General features: G+C 30.2%; 2 protein-coding genes across 2 annotated transcripts; one reads left to right on the forward strand and one right to left on the reverse strand.

The window, feature by feature from the left end:
* Window positions 1-9,524: 9,524 nt before the first annotated feature.
* LOC127245199 (exocyst complex component EXO70H1-like) lies at window positions 9,525-11,808 on the forward strand. Its single transcript, XM_051265958.1, has 2 exons — window positions 9,525-11,501; window positions 11,616-11,808. Exon 1 carries the CDS (start codon window positions 9,525-9,527, stop codon window positions 11,472-11,474), a length of 1,950 nt encoding a protein of 649 aa, XP_051121915.1. The 3' UTR covers window positions 11,475-11,501; window positions 11,616-11,808.
* A 951-nt stretch (window positions 11,809-12,759) lies between these two features.
* On the reverse strand, window positions 12,760-16,130 carry LOC127244771 (ubiquitin-conjugating enzyme E2 7). The gene is made up of 6 exons (XM_051265259.1): window positions 15,911-16,130; window positions 15,691-15,793; window positions 14,242-14,339; window positions 14,055-14,155; window positions 13,377-13,454; window positions 12,760-13,050 (listed from the first exon to the last, which is right to left on the reverse strand). The coding sequence occupies exons 1-6, from the start codon at window positions 15,957-15,959 to the stop codon at window positions 12,973-12,975; spliced, it is 507 nt and encodes a 168-aa protein (XP_051121216.1). The 5' UTR covers window positions 15,960-16,130; the 3' UTR covers window positions 12,760-12,972.
* Between the last annotated feature and the right edge of the window lie 469 nt (window positions 16,131-16,599).

Genomic DNA, 16,599 nt, shown 5'->3' on the forward strand with positions numbered 1-16,599 from the left:
TACTTAGATGATGCCAACTTTATTGTTCTAACATTCAATTCAGACAGTTATATATTCCTTTTTTTTTTTTTTTTTTTTGTGGAAGTCTTGAAAATTTTGAGGGATTTAGTGCTCAGTCACATTGAATTCAGTCTTAAATCATGTCTACGTGTATATATATATATATATATATATTTAAATAATGCTCCCTCCATTAAATTTAGCAGCACTTGGATTTACAAAAAAATAATATACTTACCGTATTTAATGATTGAAATTATGTTCTGACAGCAGTTAAGTACTAACAACTTTCGGTGTCCATGTTGTAATCCGATAACATCAATTAACCTCATAAATAAAAACTTGTTAAGTAGCAAAAAGAAATCAAATAAATTTAAGCACAAAATTTAAAAATAAAAACAAATAGAACACTATACAAACAAATTATAGCAGACCAACTGACTATCAAATGAAATAAATGTAATTAAAGCAAACAAAACACCAAACAAACAAATTATACCGGAAAAAAAATCGAATTTGACAATACCCACCTACTATCATACTCCTACATAAAAGAACAACAAAAAAGATAATTACAATTAGTGAGAATTAATTCATATAAAACAGGAAAAATATGAGAAAGAAATGAAAACATAGATTGAAAAAAAAAAAAAAAAAGAACTGCAAAATTGTATAAATATAATTATTTCAATATATTAAAAAAATTAAAATACCAAAACGGAATAAAAATGTTTGTTTATTAATTTACTTAAAATAACCGAAAAAACTATAAAGAAAAAAAATAAAAAAGAAAATATGAGATTGCATAAATTTGACATAGTTTGTGATATATATATAAATATATACGATAGCATATGGAGTATTAGATATGTACTCGTTGTCTCATATCTACCTATCTATTTCTTTTTTGTTTGAATTAGAAGAATATTTGTAATATTATGTAAGATAGTGCATTACTTTAAAAAAAAAAAAAATTGATACTTGTTACAGTAATATTTTTTGATATACAGTAATGTTTTTTTAGTCAATATTATACTTATAATCTTAATTGCAAATCAGTGTTTCAATTAAAAATAAATCTAATAGTTATGAATTAATCAGTATCAGAATACATACCTACATCTACATGCAGTTGGATGTACTTTGCTTCAACATAGTGTTTTGAATGTGATGAAAATCAAAAACTAATTTATTTAATTTTATAATTCATTATTTGAAGATTTGATTTTTAATCTTGGAATTGGTCAGAAACTATGGCTTTATTAATTATACCTTTTATTATATTGCTCTAAATTTTCAACCACAAGTTTGTGTGTATTTTTATTATTTTCATCCTAATTTAAAATATTATTTTTAGTTTTTATTTTAGTATTCCTTTCTTATTTTAGAATTATATCAAAGTATTCTTAATTTTGACTTAAATTACAAATATACTATTACATGTATACATATTTTAAATATCATATTTTGCAACAAAAAATAGAGTATTTTTATAGGGAATCACAAATTGTTATATAGTAAAAAATCTCGAAATCAAAATTTAATATATTAATAATAACTTCATTAATCTTCTTTTTTTTTTCCTAATTATTTGTTTGATGACTTTGCTTAAAAGTTGATTATGCATATATGAAGTCACTAAGCTACAGTCAATGGCTCAGTTATAATAAACATATCTTATATGAATATATATTTATATATTACAAAAAACGCGTATATTGTTGTTCATCGATGCAATAAGATATTTAATTTTATTTTAGTATATATTAGCTTTCATTCTTCAATATAATAATAAATAATAAGTCTAAATTTTGAATTTGAAATTGTCAAACCATCAGATGAAGTGTTGGAGACAATGCCACGTTATTATTAGCTTAACAAATTATGTTTCTCCGATCCATCAATTCCCATTATCCAGTTTTAATTCTAAATATACAGTAGTTATTTCATTTGTCGCTATTATTTTTTTAAATATTCAATTTTTCTATTATTTCAAACCACTTTTAATTTTTATAATTTAAAATAAATTTTAAAAATCAAATTTATAATTTTTAAAAATAAAAAATAAAAATAAAGCAACGCCAAAAATTAGCGTTGGATTTGACGTCGATTGGAGACAGTCGATGCCAAATATGGCGCTGAGTTGAAGATGCTCTTACGAATCTTGAAAATAGTTTCAAAATTCAAATAGTAGTAATTGTAAATGGTTTTAAATTAAAAAAGACAGGTCTGTTGCTGATTAGGTCATTATATATTGTAAATTATGAATATATATATTAAAAGATAATGATTGAGCTAAAATAGAGATAAATGATGATTATACTTCAAGGTATTATTATGCTTTTATATTTAGAGTGGTTGAAGAGTACTCACATGTTGAATAATTTTACAATATATAATTTCATTGGATTTGAAAAGTGTTGGGAACACTTCATTAAATTTAAAATATTTCTTTTCGTTTTATTGAAAGGTTGTCATTTTTCATTTTCGTTTGTTTCAAAATAAGGTTGCTATTTTCCTAATTTAGTAATTGTACTACCAACCTAACATAATAAATACCCTTTAAATTTACACTATATTATACAAATGTCATTACTTTTATATTACACGATGCTAATAGGGGTATTTTCGTCTTTTTCACTATAATTCATTATAATACTAATATTAAAAAATCTACGTGCAAAAAGTAAAAGACAACCTTGCACCAGGACGGAATTGTATTACAATAATATTACACTCATCGATTTAGATATTTCAAGTTCTATTTTATATCTATTAAAAGACCTGTCTATATTGGACCATAATATTAAATATTTTCTCCGTCTCATAACAATAGTCTTGGTTGTGTTGGACACGAGATTTAAAAAATATCAATATTATATTGATAGTAGTAAAAAAAGTAAAGACAAAAGATATTTTTGCCCTTACGAGTGTATTAGTGTAAAAAGCAGTGACAATTGTGTAATAATAATGAAAGAGTAAAGATAATTATATAGTAATATGGTTATTTATGGAAACAAGACTATTGTTTTGGAACGAACAAAAATAGTAAACAAAACTATTTTATTGGGACGGAGGGAGTACATAAGTTTACAAAAAAAAAAAAAAAAAAAAAAAAAAAAAAAAAAAAGGAGAGACATAATACAAGAAGAAATTATTATTTGATTAGATCGCAATTAGATTTATCTTTGGGAGAGCCAAAATTTTCATTATAGTGTTTGTGTGGGGATTGAATTTTAAATACACTATTTATTTCATTTTTTTCATCCAAAAACATCAAATCAAACATCTATTTTTCATTTTTTATATTATACTAAAAATCAATTTTACATTCAAAACATTGCATCAACGCCTATTTATATCACATCATATAACTATTTAAATTCAAAATTTTTATTATTCAAATTCCAACTCAAAATTCAAATCCCCGAACAAACACACCCTATAAGTCCTCTAGTACAATGGCTACAGAATATGCAAAATATTGCAATTATATTATTGGAATTGTTAGGATATTAATTAGCACTAATCAAAATCGTCAAATACTTTCTACTAGTACAAGATATATTGTGTTAATTGAAAGCATATGCTGACTGTTATATTTTATAAATATATTGTACAAATAATTCTCATGTGATATCTATAATAGTATGTATTGTATGAACTATTGTCATATGCTGATTCATTTGTTATATTTATATTATATTAATATAAATTATATGTTGGTAAGTTATATTTAATGTATTGTCAATTTATATGATATGTAATCATTATAATAACAAATATTCTCACATTCAACAACTTCTACTCATATATATATATATATATACATAATTAATATGAGTAATCTAATCAATTTATTTAAATACTATTCATATCTACTTAAGTTCGAGGGTATCACACAAACTCATGATAGAATAATTACCTATGAAACCATTTCTACATTTGTTTGTAAAAAAGACAATCATAATTAAGGGTTACAATTCTAGTCGGGATTGATGATGTGGATTTTTTTTTAAAAAAAAGAAAAAGTTGTTAAAAATTTTGAGTGAAAATAATGAAATTGTTTTATTGATCGTCAAAACAAGGGTATATATATATATACAATACAAAACGGATTCGATAGACTCAAATATAAGTAATAGATAAGACCAAATTTAAATATAAAACTACTAAATTTAAATAATAAATAATTATTTCAATACAAAATTCTACTATTCAAAACTCAAATTCAAAATCAAAACCCTATTTTGTTTAATAATATTAAATTGATTACTATCATTTTTATTTTTCTATTACACCCTCCGTCCAGAAATAAGTATCCATTTGCTTTTTGCACGTAGTTTTAGAAATATTAGTATTATATTGGGATATAGTATGAATAAAATAGAAATGACCAAAATAACCTTATTAGTATGTGTGATATAAAGCTAATGACATTTGTGTAATATATTGTAAGTTGTAAGGATATTTGTAATGTTAGGTAGATAGTACAACTACTAAAAGAGGAAATAGATACTTTGTTATGGGACGGACTAAAATGAAAAAATATGTACTTTGTTATGGGACGGAGGGAGTATTATTTTTTTGGAATCCATGTTGGAAAACAATATGTGCAAAGACAATCAAAACTAAAATGAAACCTCACTAATGTTATAATTGTTTTTTTAAAATAGATTATTTATTTATTGACTAAAATACCAATTTCAAAAAATAGCATAATTATAATTTATATATGTGGCTTAATTCAACAGATGAGATTATATTCCACTTCACTATACATTAACTCCAAGAGAAATTGACACAATAATTTTCTGTTGGCTGCCTTATCGTATATAACTGACGAATAAATTACAAAAAATATTCCACACTTATACCCTATTATCACTTTTGTTCTGTATTTATCTCCCTGGCAAAATATATCCCACATGTTTACAAAAGTCGTTATTTATGTCATTTTCTCATGCGTGAAATTCACACCACGCGCCCTTACGCGCAATCATGCGCGGTCAAAGGATAGAAATATCGACTTTTGAAAATATGTGGGATATATTTTGCCAGAGAGATAAATACAGGACAAAAGTGATAACGAGGTATTCGTGAGATATTTTTTGCAATTTTCCCTATAACTGACATATTATTGTCATTACCATATCATCATGTGCAATATAATTTTTCGATAGATTGTCTAATATTTATTATAAATGTATAAAATACTTTCTGATTTATTTATTATTTGAAAAAAATTATGTTATATTAAAATATGCATAAAATAAGTTTTTTTTTTTTTTTCATTTAAACATGGATGTTGGATGTTGATTGGAAGCTGGCATCTAATTATATTAGTATTATGCAAATAAATTGAATGAAGTAATTTTTATATCATTATTTGAATAAAATAAATAAATAAATTGATTAATCTCTCGTTTCACAGTTTATAAAAATGAAATTATGACTAACTCGTTTTCATTTTACTAATTATGAAAAGAAGGATTGATTATTTATTTGTTTTATTTAAATAATAATAGTTAAGATATTTCATTTTATTTTTTATAATACTTGTATAATTATGAATATCAGTTTTTGGATTGATAGGGTATTATATGCATATTTTAATATTATATCTGTTTCAATTCAAAGAGTCATTTAGAATTTTGTAGTATATTAAAAAATAAAAATATCATTTTGATATATATTTTTTTATTTGTATCTCAGGTAAAGTAATTGTATGTATAATAATATGTTTGTAATTTATGTAAATGTTAAAGATTATTTTACTATAATAAGATTATAAATATTTTTGAGTAAGATAGATAAAAAAAAAAAAAAATAGTAAAAATGATATTTTCAGTTGTGACGAAAGAATATAACACAGAAAGATTTTACACAATAAATAAAATACATGATATCTTATACTCCCTCCGTCCCAGAACTATAGTCTGAGTTGTGTTTGACACGGAATTTAAGGAATATTGATACTATATTGATAGTAGGTAAAAAGCACGGATAAAAGACTTTTTTGCTTTTGTGAGTGTACTAATATAAAAAGTAGTGATAATTGTGTAATAATAATGAAAAAGTAAAGGGTAGTTTTACAGTGATATGATTATTTATGGAAATGAGACTATTGTTTTGGGACAGATAAAGATGGTAAATAAGACTATTGTATTGGAACGGATGGAGTATTCATGTGAGTATTATATAATTTATTCTAATTTTTTAAGGTTTTTTTTTTTTTTTTTCGTTCTTGTGTGCACGTTTCTATAGACTAAAGACTATAGAATTTATCGATCGTCAGTCGTCACTGCACTTGTGGTTTAATAATCTTAATTTCCAAGTCCCAAAATTTTTTTTTCTTTGTCATTTTATGAGAAACTTCGGGGCATTTTCTTCCACCAAAATTAATAATTTCTCAAGAAAATAAATATAAAAAGAAAACAAGATCCACCATTTTCAAATAAATGGATTACAAGTATTGGATTATACTATCCTCTTTTTTTTTCGTGATATATAATATAAATAGTTTTTAAATTATTTAGCCCTTATTGTTGGAAAAAGATGTGTAAATAAAATTTTAAAAAATAAAAATGATATATAAATAAATAGAAAAGAAAGTGTAAAAAATTGAACTTTGTCAAATTAATAATAGTAGAAAAAAGATTTGGGTGTGATTTACACGTTAAGAAACCATAAACTAATTAATATGCAACATTGATGTGTAAAGATTAATATAAATATCTTATATTTTTAGTTATAAAAAAATAAAATAAAAAAATCTAAAAAAAAAAAGTAGAGCTAAGAAGTGTGTTTGTGTAAGTTTTTTGGATTGTTATTTGAAATTTGAAGTGTTAGAATTTAATTTTTGTTTAAATAATATTTTGATATATAATGAATAAAATAAAATTAAAAATGAAAAGAAAAAAGCACAGTGGAAATTACATAGAAACTAAAATTTATATATTGTGCTAACCTTTGTAATAATGGTGTTGCGTGCACAGGAATTTGTAATGTAAATGTAATGGTTATTGATTCCTCATCGCCACCACACCCTCACCCTCACCCTCACCCTCACCCTCCTCCTCAGGCCTAATTATAATATCAAGAGTAATCATCTTCTTATATACGTTTAGATAGAGAGTATATTTTATTTTAAAGTATATATATATATATATATATTTTTATGAGTTTGAAAAAGATTTAGTTTGAATTGCGGTCTCACATTAAAGCTTGAATTACTAGAAAAATGCAACTATTAATTATTTATATGCAAACGAGAGCATATGCTGCAAATAGAAACGGTGAGATTTGAATTCGATGGGAACGGTGTGATTCGAACTCAAGACCTAGTCTAGGCTCTGACATCATGTCGGATGTGGTCGTTGTCTTAACTAAAAATTCAAACTTTTTTGAAAATACAGTCATTAATTATTTATTCACAAATAGGAGACTTAAACAGTTTTAATATTAAAATAATGTATAATGAGATATTTTGTGAGAGAAAAATATTTTTTTATTTTAATTTTTTTTTGGAAAAAGTCAGGACCTAACAGATCGAAAGGAACAATACATAGACAAGTAAATCCCTTCTGAATTCCAAGGTATTCGTTTATTTGAATTTCATTATTGAAGTCGAATTCAGAATTAAGGAATTCATCATTCGAAGGGAAGTAGACTACTCAAGAATCTCATATTGAATTTACGTCGTAATTGAGTAACGAATTAAGAAAATTGATATCCTAATAATAAATAAAAAGAAGGCGTAATTAATGAAATCTTGCTGTTTGTTTTTCACTGAGAATTTGAATAAGGAGTAAATTTTTTTATTTTGTTGGGATTTTCTAGACTAGCGACATCTCCGGCATAAATGCATGGAGGATGTACAGCTGATATAGGATCTTATGGAACAGGATTTGATTCTGTAAGCAGTTCGGTATGTACAAACGAAGAAATTTCGAACAAAAGGGTCGGAACTCGCTGATATCACTGGATTTGGTGTCAGATGAAACAATCCCTAATCAATAATAACTTACCATAGTAATTAACCAAGTTTGTTTCTCATAAAGTGTAGAAGGAAGGATCTGTCAACTTATAAATATGAAATGTATGTAGAGGATATGAATGTCAAAGATGCTGCTTAACTGTGTGATTTCCTTGACTATTGACCCAGAAAAGAAACTATGGGTTAAGTTATCGATTAATCATCATTAGTCATATGTATTTTTAAAATAATAAAATAAAAATTCAAATACATTGGAATAGGAGGATAACTGAACCCAAAAATAATATAAACATCTATATAGATACATAGGTTTCTTAAACTCTGTATAATTTCCAGCTAGCTAGTTTCCTTCCTACAAAGTCCTGTTGACTGACTAGTACATAATTTAATAAACAAAGGATTGCTAATAGTATTTTAACAACAAGATAACAACTCTCATCAAATAATCTCATTAAACGTATTTTATTCTCCCATCCCCTAATGTGTGCACGACAAGGACAAGAATTTTAACAAATGCCTATATGATCACCCAAAACACCCTAAAAGTCAACCTCTGAGGAAATCCATAATACTAGTATATAACTATAGATTTAATACTATTTATTATGAAGTCATAAGTCCTATTTAGAAAATAAATAAAAAAAGAAAGAAAACTGCATTATCCTATTTAGCAAGTTGTTAGGTCAAATCAATGCATACATACATACATACAAACTCAAGAGTCAGTCAAACAACTCATGGAATAGAATGGAGGCCCTACATGCCATCACATTACATTCCTAAGTCAATCCTTCAACCACTACCCTATATGTTAATATAATGCCACCCTAAGAGGACATACGGATAGCTAGCAAATACTTACACGATGATAATGTTAGTAACATCGTATCATTTATATTAATATAATACAAATATAATATGAACTACAGCAAACATATAGGTAGCAAACAGCACACGATAATATTAATAACAACACATCATTTATATTCATATAATACAAACACAGCACGTGATATAGTCTCATAGAACACATACATCAGTTCATTTCAACACATGACATACACTTGTACAACACGCGTATAATTATAAATAAATAGCACATGTCATTATTACAAACAGCACGTGTTGTTTTTATATTTTATGGATGTTGATTTGAAAAATCAACGTAACCTTCCACATAAATACAATATATAATATAACAAATATATATTACTATTGATTTCAGCACAAAAATTACATTCAATCCTACAAAATATATGTGTATTCTTTTAATTAAAATCATATATTATTTGTTAATAATACGCGCGTTTATAGTAAAATATTGAATAAAATAATTCAGACATCAAATTTCGTAATTATATATATCCCACCTATTGCTACTACTTCTATCATTATTATTATTATTATTGTTCACTCACTTTATCACACTTCAAAATAGCTCCAATTCTAGTAGCCACGCCAAACAACCTCAAACACACATTTTGCAAAGATACAGAAACAAATTAGATCAATCAAGCAGATTCAAATGGAGATTGAAGAAATCACAGTTTCAGATATGCCTCAAAGATCAATGATCACAAGCCCCGTACCTCTGTATAAAACCCGCAACGACGGCGCAGTTTCGATTCCTCCTTCGCCATTGTCCGTCACGTTCTCCGCATCCATGATGCTCGAGAACATCGAAAATGCAGAGACTATTGTCGCGAAATGGGATCCGCGCAACAATTCGATGGAGAAATTCATCTCTCTGTTTCAGGAAAATCGGCGAGAGGCCAAGGAGTTCGCCAAGTGCGTCGATGGCCTGCGCAAGGCTATGCACTATTTGGTCGCGCAACATGCCGGCTCGAACCAGCTCGTCGTCGCCAACAAGCTCATGAAAACTGCCATGCTTCGGCTGGAGAAGGAATTCTATCACATCCTTGCAACAAACAACAAATACCTGAATGCTGAATCCATTTCCAGTGAATCCTCACACCTGTCTCGATCACTGTCCTCTGGAAATTCGGATGAGGATGAATACTACGATGATGATTATGTAGCTTCTGAAAATGGCGGAGATGTTCATCAATCGAAGGTTGAGCGGACTATGTCCGACCTGAGAATCATTGCTGAAAGCATGATTAGCTCTGGATACAGCCAGGAGTGTGGAAAAATTTACAGAATCACAAGGAAATCTATTGTGGAAGAAGAACTTTACCGTCTCGGAATTAGGGCTTACACTCAGTCGCAGATCAACAGGATGGATCACGAGGCTGTCAAGCATCAGGTCGGAAAGTGGATTGATGCAGCGAAATCTGCAGTGACGCTGCTATTTCGCGGTGAAAGGATGTTGTGCGATCATGTGTTTGCTGTCTCGGAGACGATTAGGGAAACGTGTATTGCTCATGCCGCCATGGAAGGAGGACTCAACCTGTTCCGATTCCCGGAGCTTTTGGCCAAGAGCAAACGATTTCCTAACAAAATCTTCCTTCTGATGAATTTATACGAGGCGATCTCCAATCTCTGGCCGGAAATCGAAGCGATCTTCTCGTACAAATCGTTATCGCCGATAAAACTGCAAGCGCTCGCCTCGATGAACAAGCTTACAGAGGCGATTCAAACGATTCTCGCTGAATTCGTCTCCTCCGTGCAGAAAAACTCATCCAAAACGGCGGTTCCCGGCGGCGGAATCCATCCTATGACGAATTCAGTGATGGAATACGTCGCGCTATTAGCGGATTACAGCGAAACTCTCTCCAATGTCCTCGCCGGAGACGGCGATGAAAGTGCGCCGGCGCAGTCGCCGTTCCCTGAATCGTACTTCGATAGCCCTAGCCAGACCTCGGGAGTATCATTCCGCCTTGCCTGGATCATTCTCGTCCTACTCTGCAAGCTCGACAGCAAAGCGGAGCTTTACAAGGACATCGGACTGTCGTACCTCTTCTTAGCCAACAATCTCCAGTTCATAATCGACAAAGTTAGCACAAGCACTCTGAGATTCCTCCTAGGGCAAGACTGGATAACAAAGCTCCAGAAAAAGGTGAATCTCTACGCCACCAAATACGAGTCCGTCGCGTGGGGGAAAGTCCTCTCGTCTCTTCCGACGGAGACTGAAGTCTCACCGTCGCCGTCGCCGTACACCGTCAAAGAGCGATTCCGGCGATTCTACTCCGCCTTCGAGGCGGCGTACCGGAAACAGATCACGTGGGTGGTCCCTGACTCGAAGCTTCGAGACGCAATCAAGTTGTCGATCTCGAGGAAGCTTGTGCCGGCGTATCGAGAATTCTACAGCAGCTATTCGGCGACGCTGAGCGAGGAGAAGAATCTGGACGCGATGGTGAAACTGTCGCCGGATAACTTAGGGAACTTCTTGTCGGACTTGTTCTACACGACGGATTTGGTGCGGTGGAACTCGCTGGCTTCGTCGTCGGTGGGTCGGGTGAATCCCGGCGGCGGTTGTCGCATCGTGTGCGGCGGAGTAATGGCGGGAAGATGAATCCTGAATTGAATTACGAAAGATATTGTAAGTATCTCGATTTTGAATTTTTTACATTTTTGTGAAGCTTTTTGTTCGTCCTTTTCATTCATTCAATCGAATAATAGAATCAAAGATCTCAGTCACACTTTTGTTTTGCAGTTGAAAGGAAAGAGATGATGAAAAACTGTTGGTAGTTACGGAAAAATAATAACCGAACCTAAACTTTGGTGTAAAAATATCTTTTGCCAAATTTATGGTCATTACGTCGTGAATTCAAACTTTGCCAATATTACGAAATGAATTTATTTACTCCATCCTTTCTTGTTTGATGGATGTCTGGTCTGTAGACAACCTAAATTTAGGATAAATATATGAAAATAATTATTTTATAATATTGATTAAGATTAAAATAATTAATTTATTTAATTAAATATAAAAAAAAAATTAAAAAATTTAAAGTATAATCATTTTTAAAAAATCAAGTGGCATGAGATATAAGACGAAACGGTAATATGGACATGATAGGTGGACAAAGAGAGTAATATATTCTCTCCAAAACAAAATATATATTTTTTCTTATTTGTCTTGTAGAAAAGATATTTCTTCCATTAATTATTGAAAAAATAATTACTTTATAATTAAAAAATAAAAATATATGTACTTTGTCGAAAATATCAATAATGTCATTTATATATTAAAGAAAAAAAATACTCGCTGCATCAAAATACGTGCCCCAAAGGAGTATATAGCTCTAAAACAAATACAAGCTAACTTGCAAAAATAATAATATTAAATTAAAAAGGTATGTTTATTTGTGTGATTTGATTTTATTTTTACTATTTTAATAAATTTTTTCATCCTAAAAATATCAAATTAAATATTTAATAGTATTTAATTAAAATAATAAATGACTAAAATATAAATAATTTTAAAAAGTAAGTTAAGAATAATAATTATGAATAGTTTAAAAAAATAGAAACAAATTTGTTATAAAGAAGACTACGATTACTACGTACAAAGAAACAAGACAATTGTTTTGAGACTGAAGATAATGAAAAAAAAAACAAATCTGTTAGGACGAAGGGAGTATTTTTTATTTATTATATTATATTAAAATTAAATTTTACATTCAAAATATATTTATATCACATCAAAATTTTATATATAATCTAATAAAATCGAAAATAAAAATAGAAATACTACTGTCGATCTTGTATGAGGCCAAACATAAGTTCCTAATAGACAAGACAGACATATGGATAAATATTAAGAGCAGTGATGGAAACAAACAAACAAATTAATGTAATCATAAAAGAATTCCTTTTTCTGTCATATGATCCATTGTTATTTGCATATGGGAAGCTCAAGAACATAAAAACAAACTAAAAACCACCTTGTTTATCGAATTCCATCTTTTATAGAAATTCAACGTTTGCGCAGACGCAGACAGGGACAAATTCATCGACACCGGAACAATACATTTTTCAGAAAACAGCCAAACAGTTTGTTCATTTGTTTACAGCATTTCCTGTGACCGTCTAACACATCGACTAACCTTCTTCCTGAAATCATCCCTATGTTCTCTCCATTCCTTCTGCAGTGTCGAATCGAATCGAATCAAACCAAAAATGGAGAATTGGTCAGCTTAATACCGAAAAGAAAATTCAGCCCCGGAAAGAGACTTTAATTGACATCCAACCAAATTAATGATCTTGATCGAAAACTAGATGTTGAAAAATCATCCAAAATAGATATATTTAACATCAAAGTCAGAAATGTCCAATAGCATTGACAAGTCAATAAATGGATGGTCAAATGATTTCCAGAAACCGAAATAACAATAAGCTGGAGAGCAGAATTAGAAACTTCTTACGTAGAATGAACAAAAATATATAATCAATATATTGCAATTGGACTTACAGCAGCTTCAACATTAGCAGGAGACTCGTCATTCGGGCTTGAAAGCATTGATATGATGCTTAGAACTATACTCTCCACCTGAAAGTAAGATGCCACAGGATAAACTTGGATTAAAAGCAGCGAACAAATATGAAACATGCCCGGCTTTTGTTTACACAATTTCACGCATTTGGCACTATTCATTTTTGGAAAAACACCAAATCAAATATAAACCTTTTTTTTTTCTTTTTTTTTTTACAAAACAATAAATCAAATACTAATTTTCTACTTTTTCCAAATTTTCAAAATTCCAAAGGTCTCCAAAAACCTCTGTCTAATTAGTCTGTGGCTGATATTCCAGAACAAGAAAGAGAACATATATGACCGCGTATATGAGAAAGGATTCTAGTACTCATAAGTCCATTATTTCAAAAAAATGGGCAAATCATTCTTTGAACAAATCATGTCACTTGGCTTGCAAATATTGAAAATTTTACTAGATATGTAAAAAAAAAAAAAAAAAAAAAAAGAGAGACTAATTCTCACATAGGCAACATGCAAAATAAGGTTCACAATTTAAAGTACACATAAAGCATATTAAATTAAGAAAACAGTTGTACGAGTGCGACAGAATAAGAAAACCAGAATTCACTGATATATAACAAATTGGGTGCTTGAATGACTTATTGTTGAACATACCGTGTGAACAGGCGACCAACGCTCACTAGCTAGTTCGTAGCCACTTGGATCATCGCCAGGGGGATGAAGAATTGAAATGCAGACTTTTCCATCTGGATATACTGCAGTTCATATGCATTTTAGCTTTAATTCAATAAATAATTGCAGGGAAGACTATCAAGCATTCCAGTATAACCGAGAGACCAACCATTTGGATGCCAAATCTCAGAAGTAAACTTCACTGTTGGGGGACTATTTGGGTAATTCGGAGGGAAGGTCATAATGGCATTGAAGAAACCCCCTTCACTGCAAGTTATTATCAATGTTGAATCAAAACTCAAGAAATATAAACTCATGAAACAACCATTGCCAATGAATCATCTAAACGTACAAAAATTAATCAACTCCAAACTTCAGAAACTGTTTCAGCAGGAGAGGGCATACCACAACTTTGCAGCAATCATGTCAAATCAATTATAGTATTTAAAATGAGTTACTTCAGATTATAAGTTAGGGGTGAGTATCAAATCAAGTAACTTCTGGACAAAAAGTACACCTTAAAATAATGTTCGACTTGAACTCGCATTGAGCATCAATCATATTGATCTTCTGAGTTACTATTGAGTGCAAATCACGATCGAACTCAAGTACGAACATTCTACAAGACTGGTTAAATCAAAATTGAGAGGCCAACTACTCAAAGCATTGATGTTAGGTCATTATACACTGCTCCATGGCTCTCAGGCATACCTTTCCACAATAACACCTTAGAAAAACCACGATTAAGAGAATTAATTACACAAACTTTATCTAATGAAAACAACTATTACAGATACCTCCAGGGTTGTCACAGTTTAAAAATAGTCATGACCTGTAACCAAACTAAGTAAATTCATTTTCTCTCGGTGGCAATTATCAAAGCCATTTGTGTTATTAATAAGAGAGGAGTACTTAACCCCGTGCCACAGCATTGATCAAGGTAATCCAGATACACTTGTTGTTCAATTCGAGCTACTCAACAAGGCTCTGCTCATTAAGATTGAGAGGTAGTTCATTACATCGAAAGAGTTAAATTAGATTACGAACATAATTCCTTGATTAATCAAAGATGTGCAAGCTCAAATCAATCTAATAAATGAGCAACTCGATTCATTCACCATTTTTTAATTCACTTCACATTTTCAGAAAGCTTAGTTTGAGCTTTGAACACATTGGAGTAAACAAGCCCAAGCTTTAGCCTTCCCACAAATTCTAACTAAAATTCAAATATACTCACTTAAACTTGGCTCAATTCAATCTAGGTTCAAGTGAAGTTGAACACCTAAATCAAAAACATTTAAACACTCAAATTACTAGGAATACGGAAATCAGTGAAGATTCGACAAACATTCAGAAGGTTGTTCCAATGCAGTAAAACTTCAGCGCCTCAACTTAGATCAAAACCAACATAAACAGACTCTTCCCCACCCAAAAACTAATTTTATTGAAATAAATATGTATCAGAACAACAAGGAAGAGCTTTTCAGAGGAAAAAAAAAGGCGCGCACATACCAGAACAGATTTCAAGAGCTAAACAAACACACGCAGTTGAATCCCCGCCCAATCAACAAAGCATAAACTCCGACACAAAAGCAAATAATCAGAACAACAAACTCACTAAAGTGTATCAGGCGGCCCAATTATGGTCACACTCCATTCGAACAGATTACTCTCATCCAGCAACCCAGCCGAGAATCCATCCACGGGGTTCTTGCACAGATCTACACATAAAAATCACAGATCATCAAAACCACACAAGATTCCCACCCAGCGTCACAAAATCCATTCACCGACACAAAGTACCGAACCGCAAAATGAAAAAACCATTAAAACACCACCTTTGAGCTGCTTCTGAAGGAGGAGGCTGGCTTGAGAGGGCGAGGCCATCGAAAAGGTCACAGAGTGGAAAATAAATGCCAAAATCTAGATTTTTATGGGAGGATTTCACGGCAGGCGAGGCGAGAGGGATGGAAACGGATTGGGAGGGAGGCGAATATACATACACAATACATATATACACATACAAATATATATATATACGTGATTGAGGCCTGATGGATGGAGAGAGAAAAAAAGCGACGGCGCTATCATATAAGCTGGCGTTCCTTCTCTTCGAGTAACTTTTCCGTATACTGGATTCGACCCGTGTTTTCGGGTCGGGTCGGGTTTCTCTAATCATATGGATCTTCTGATCGCTACTTCACTTCAAGTAACTTTTCCGTATACCGAATTTCGGCTCCGTCCCATAAAAGATTCAAACTCAAATAAAAACCCATCAAATCCTAAAGGGTTATTAAAACCAAAGACACCACAAATCTTTTTTTGATTTGAAATTAAAAGTAAATAAACCCACAATTTTATTTTATTTTTTTCTTTTTAATTAGATTCATTAATAAATAAAAAGATATCTAACAAATATTTTATAAAAATATGATTTGATATAAAAGTAAAGGGTGTGTTTGTTTTGTATTTTAATTTTGAAATATCATTTTATTTTAGATATAAAAAAATATGAATAATATAAAAA

This window comes from Andrographis paniculata, unplaced genomic scaffold (assembly GCF_009805555.1).
Source record: "Andrographis paniculata isolate CXL003 unplaced genomic scaffold, ASM980555v1 Contig21END, whole genome shotgun sequence".
Taxonomy (NCBI): Eukaryota; Viridiplantae; Streptophyta; class Magnoliopsida; order Lamiales; family Acanthaceae; genus Andrographis; species Andrographis paniculata.

Excerpts from the sequence above, each read along its gene's own strand:
- LOC127244771 (XM_051265259.1), bottom strand. The coding sequence starts at position 15,959 with ATGGCCTCGCCCTCTCAAGCCAGCCTCCTCCTTCAGAAGCAGCTCAAA. Across the intron at positions 14,340-15,690 it reads GGGCCGCCTGATACACTTTA|TGAAGGGGGTTTCTTCAATG; the intron begins GTGAGTTTGTTG and ends AATAACTTGCAG. Across the intron at positions 13,455-14,054 it reads GTTGGTCGCCTGTTCACACG|GTGGAGAGTATAGTTCTAAG; the intron begins GTATGTTCAACA and ends TCTTACTTTCAG.
- LOC127245199 (XM_051265958.1), top strand. The coding sequence starts at position 9,525 with ATGGAGATTGAAGAAATCACAGTTTCAGATATGCCTCAAAGATCAATG.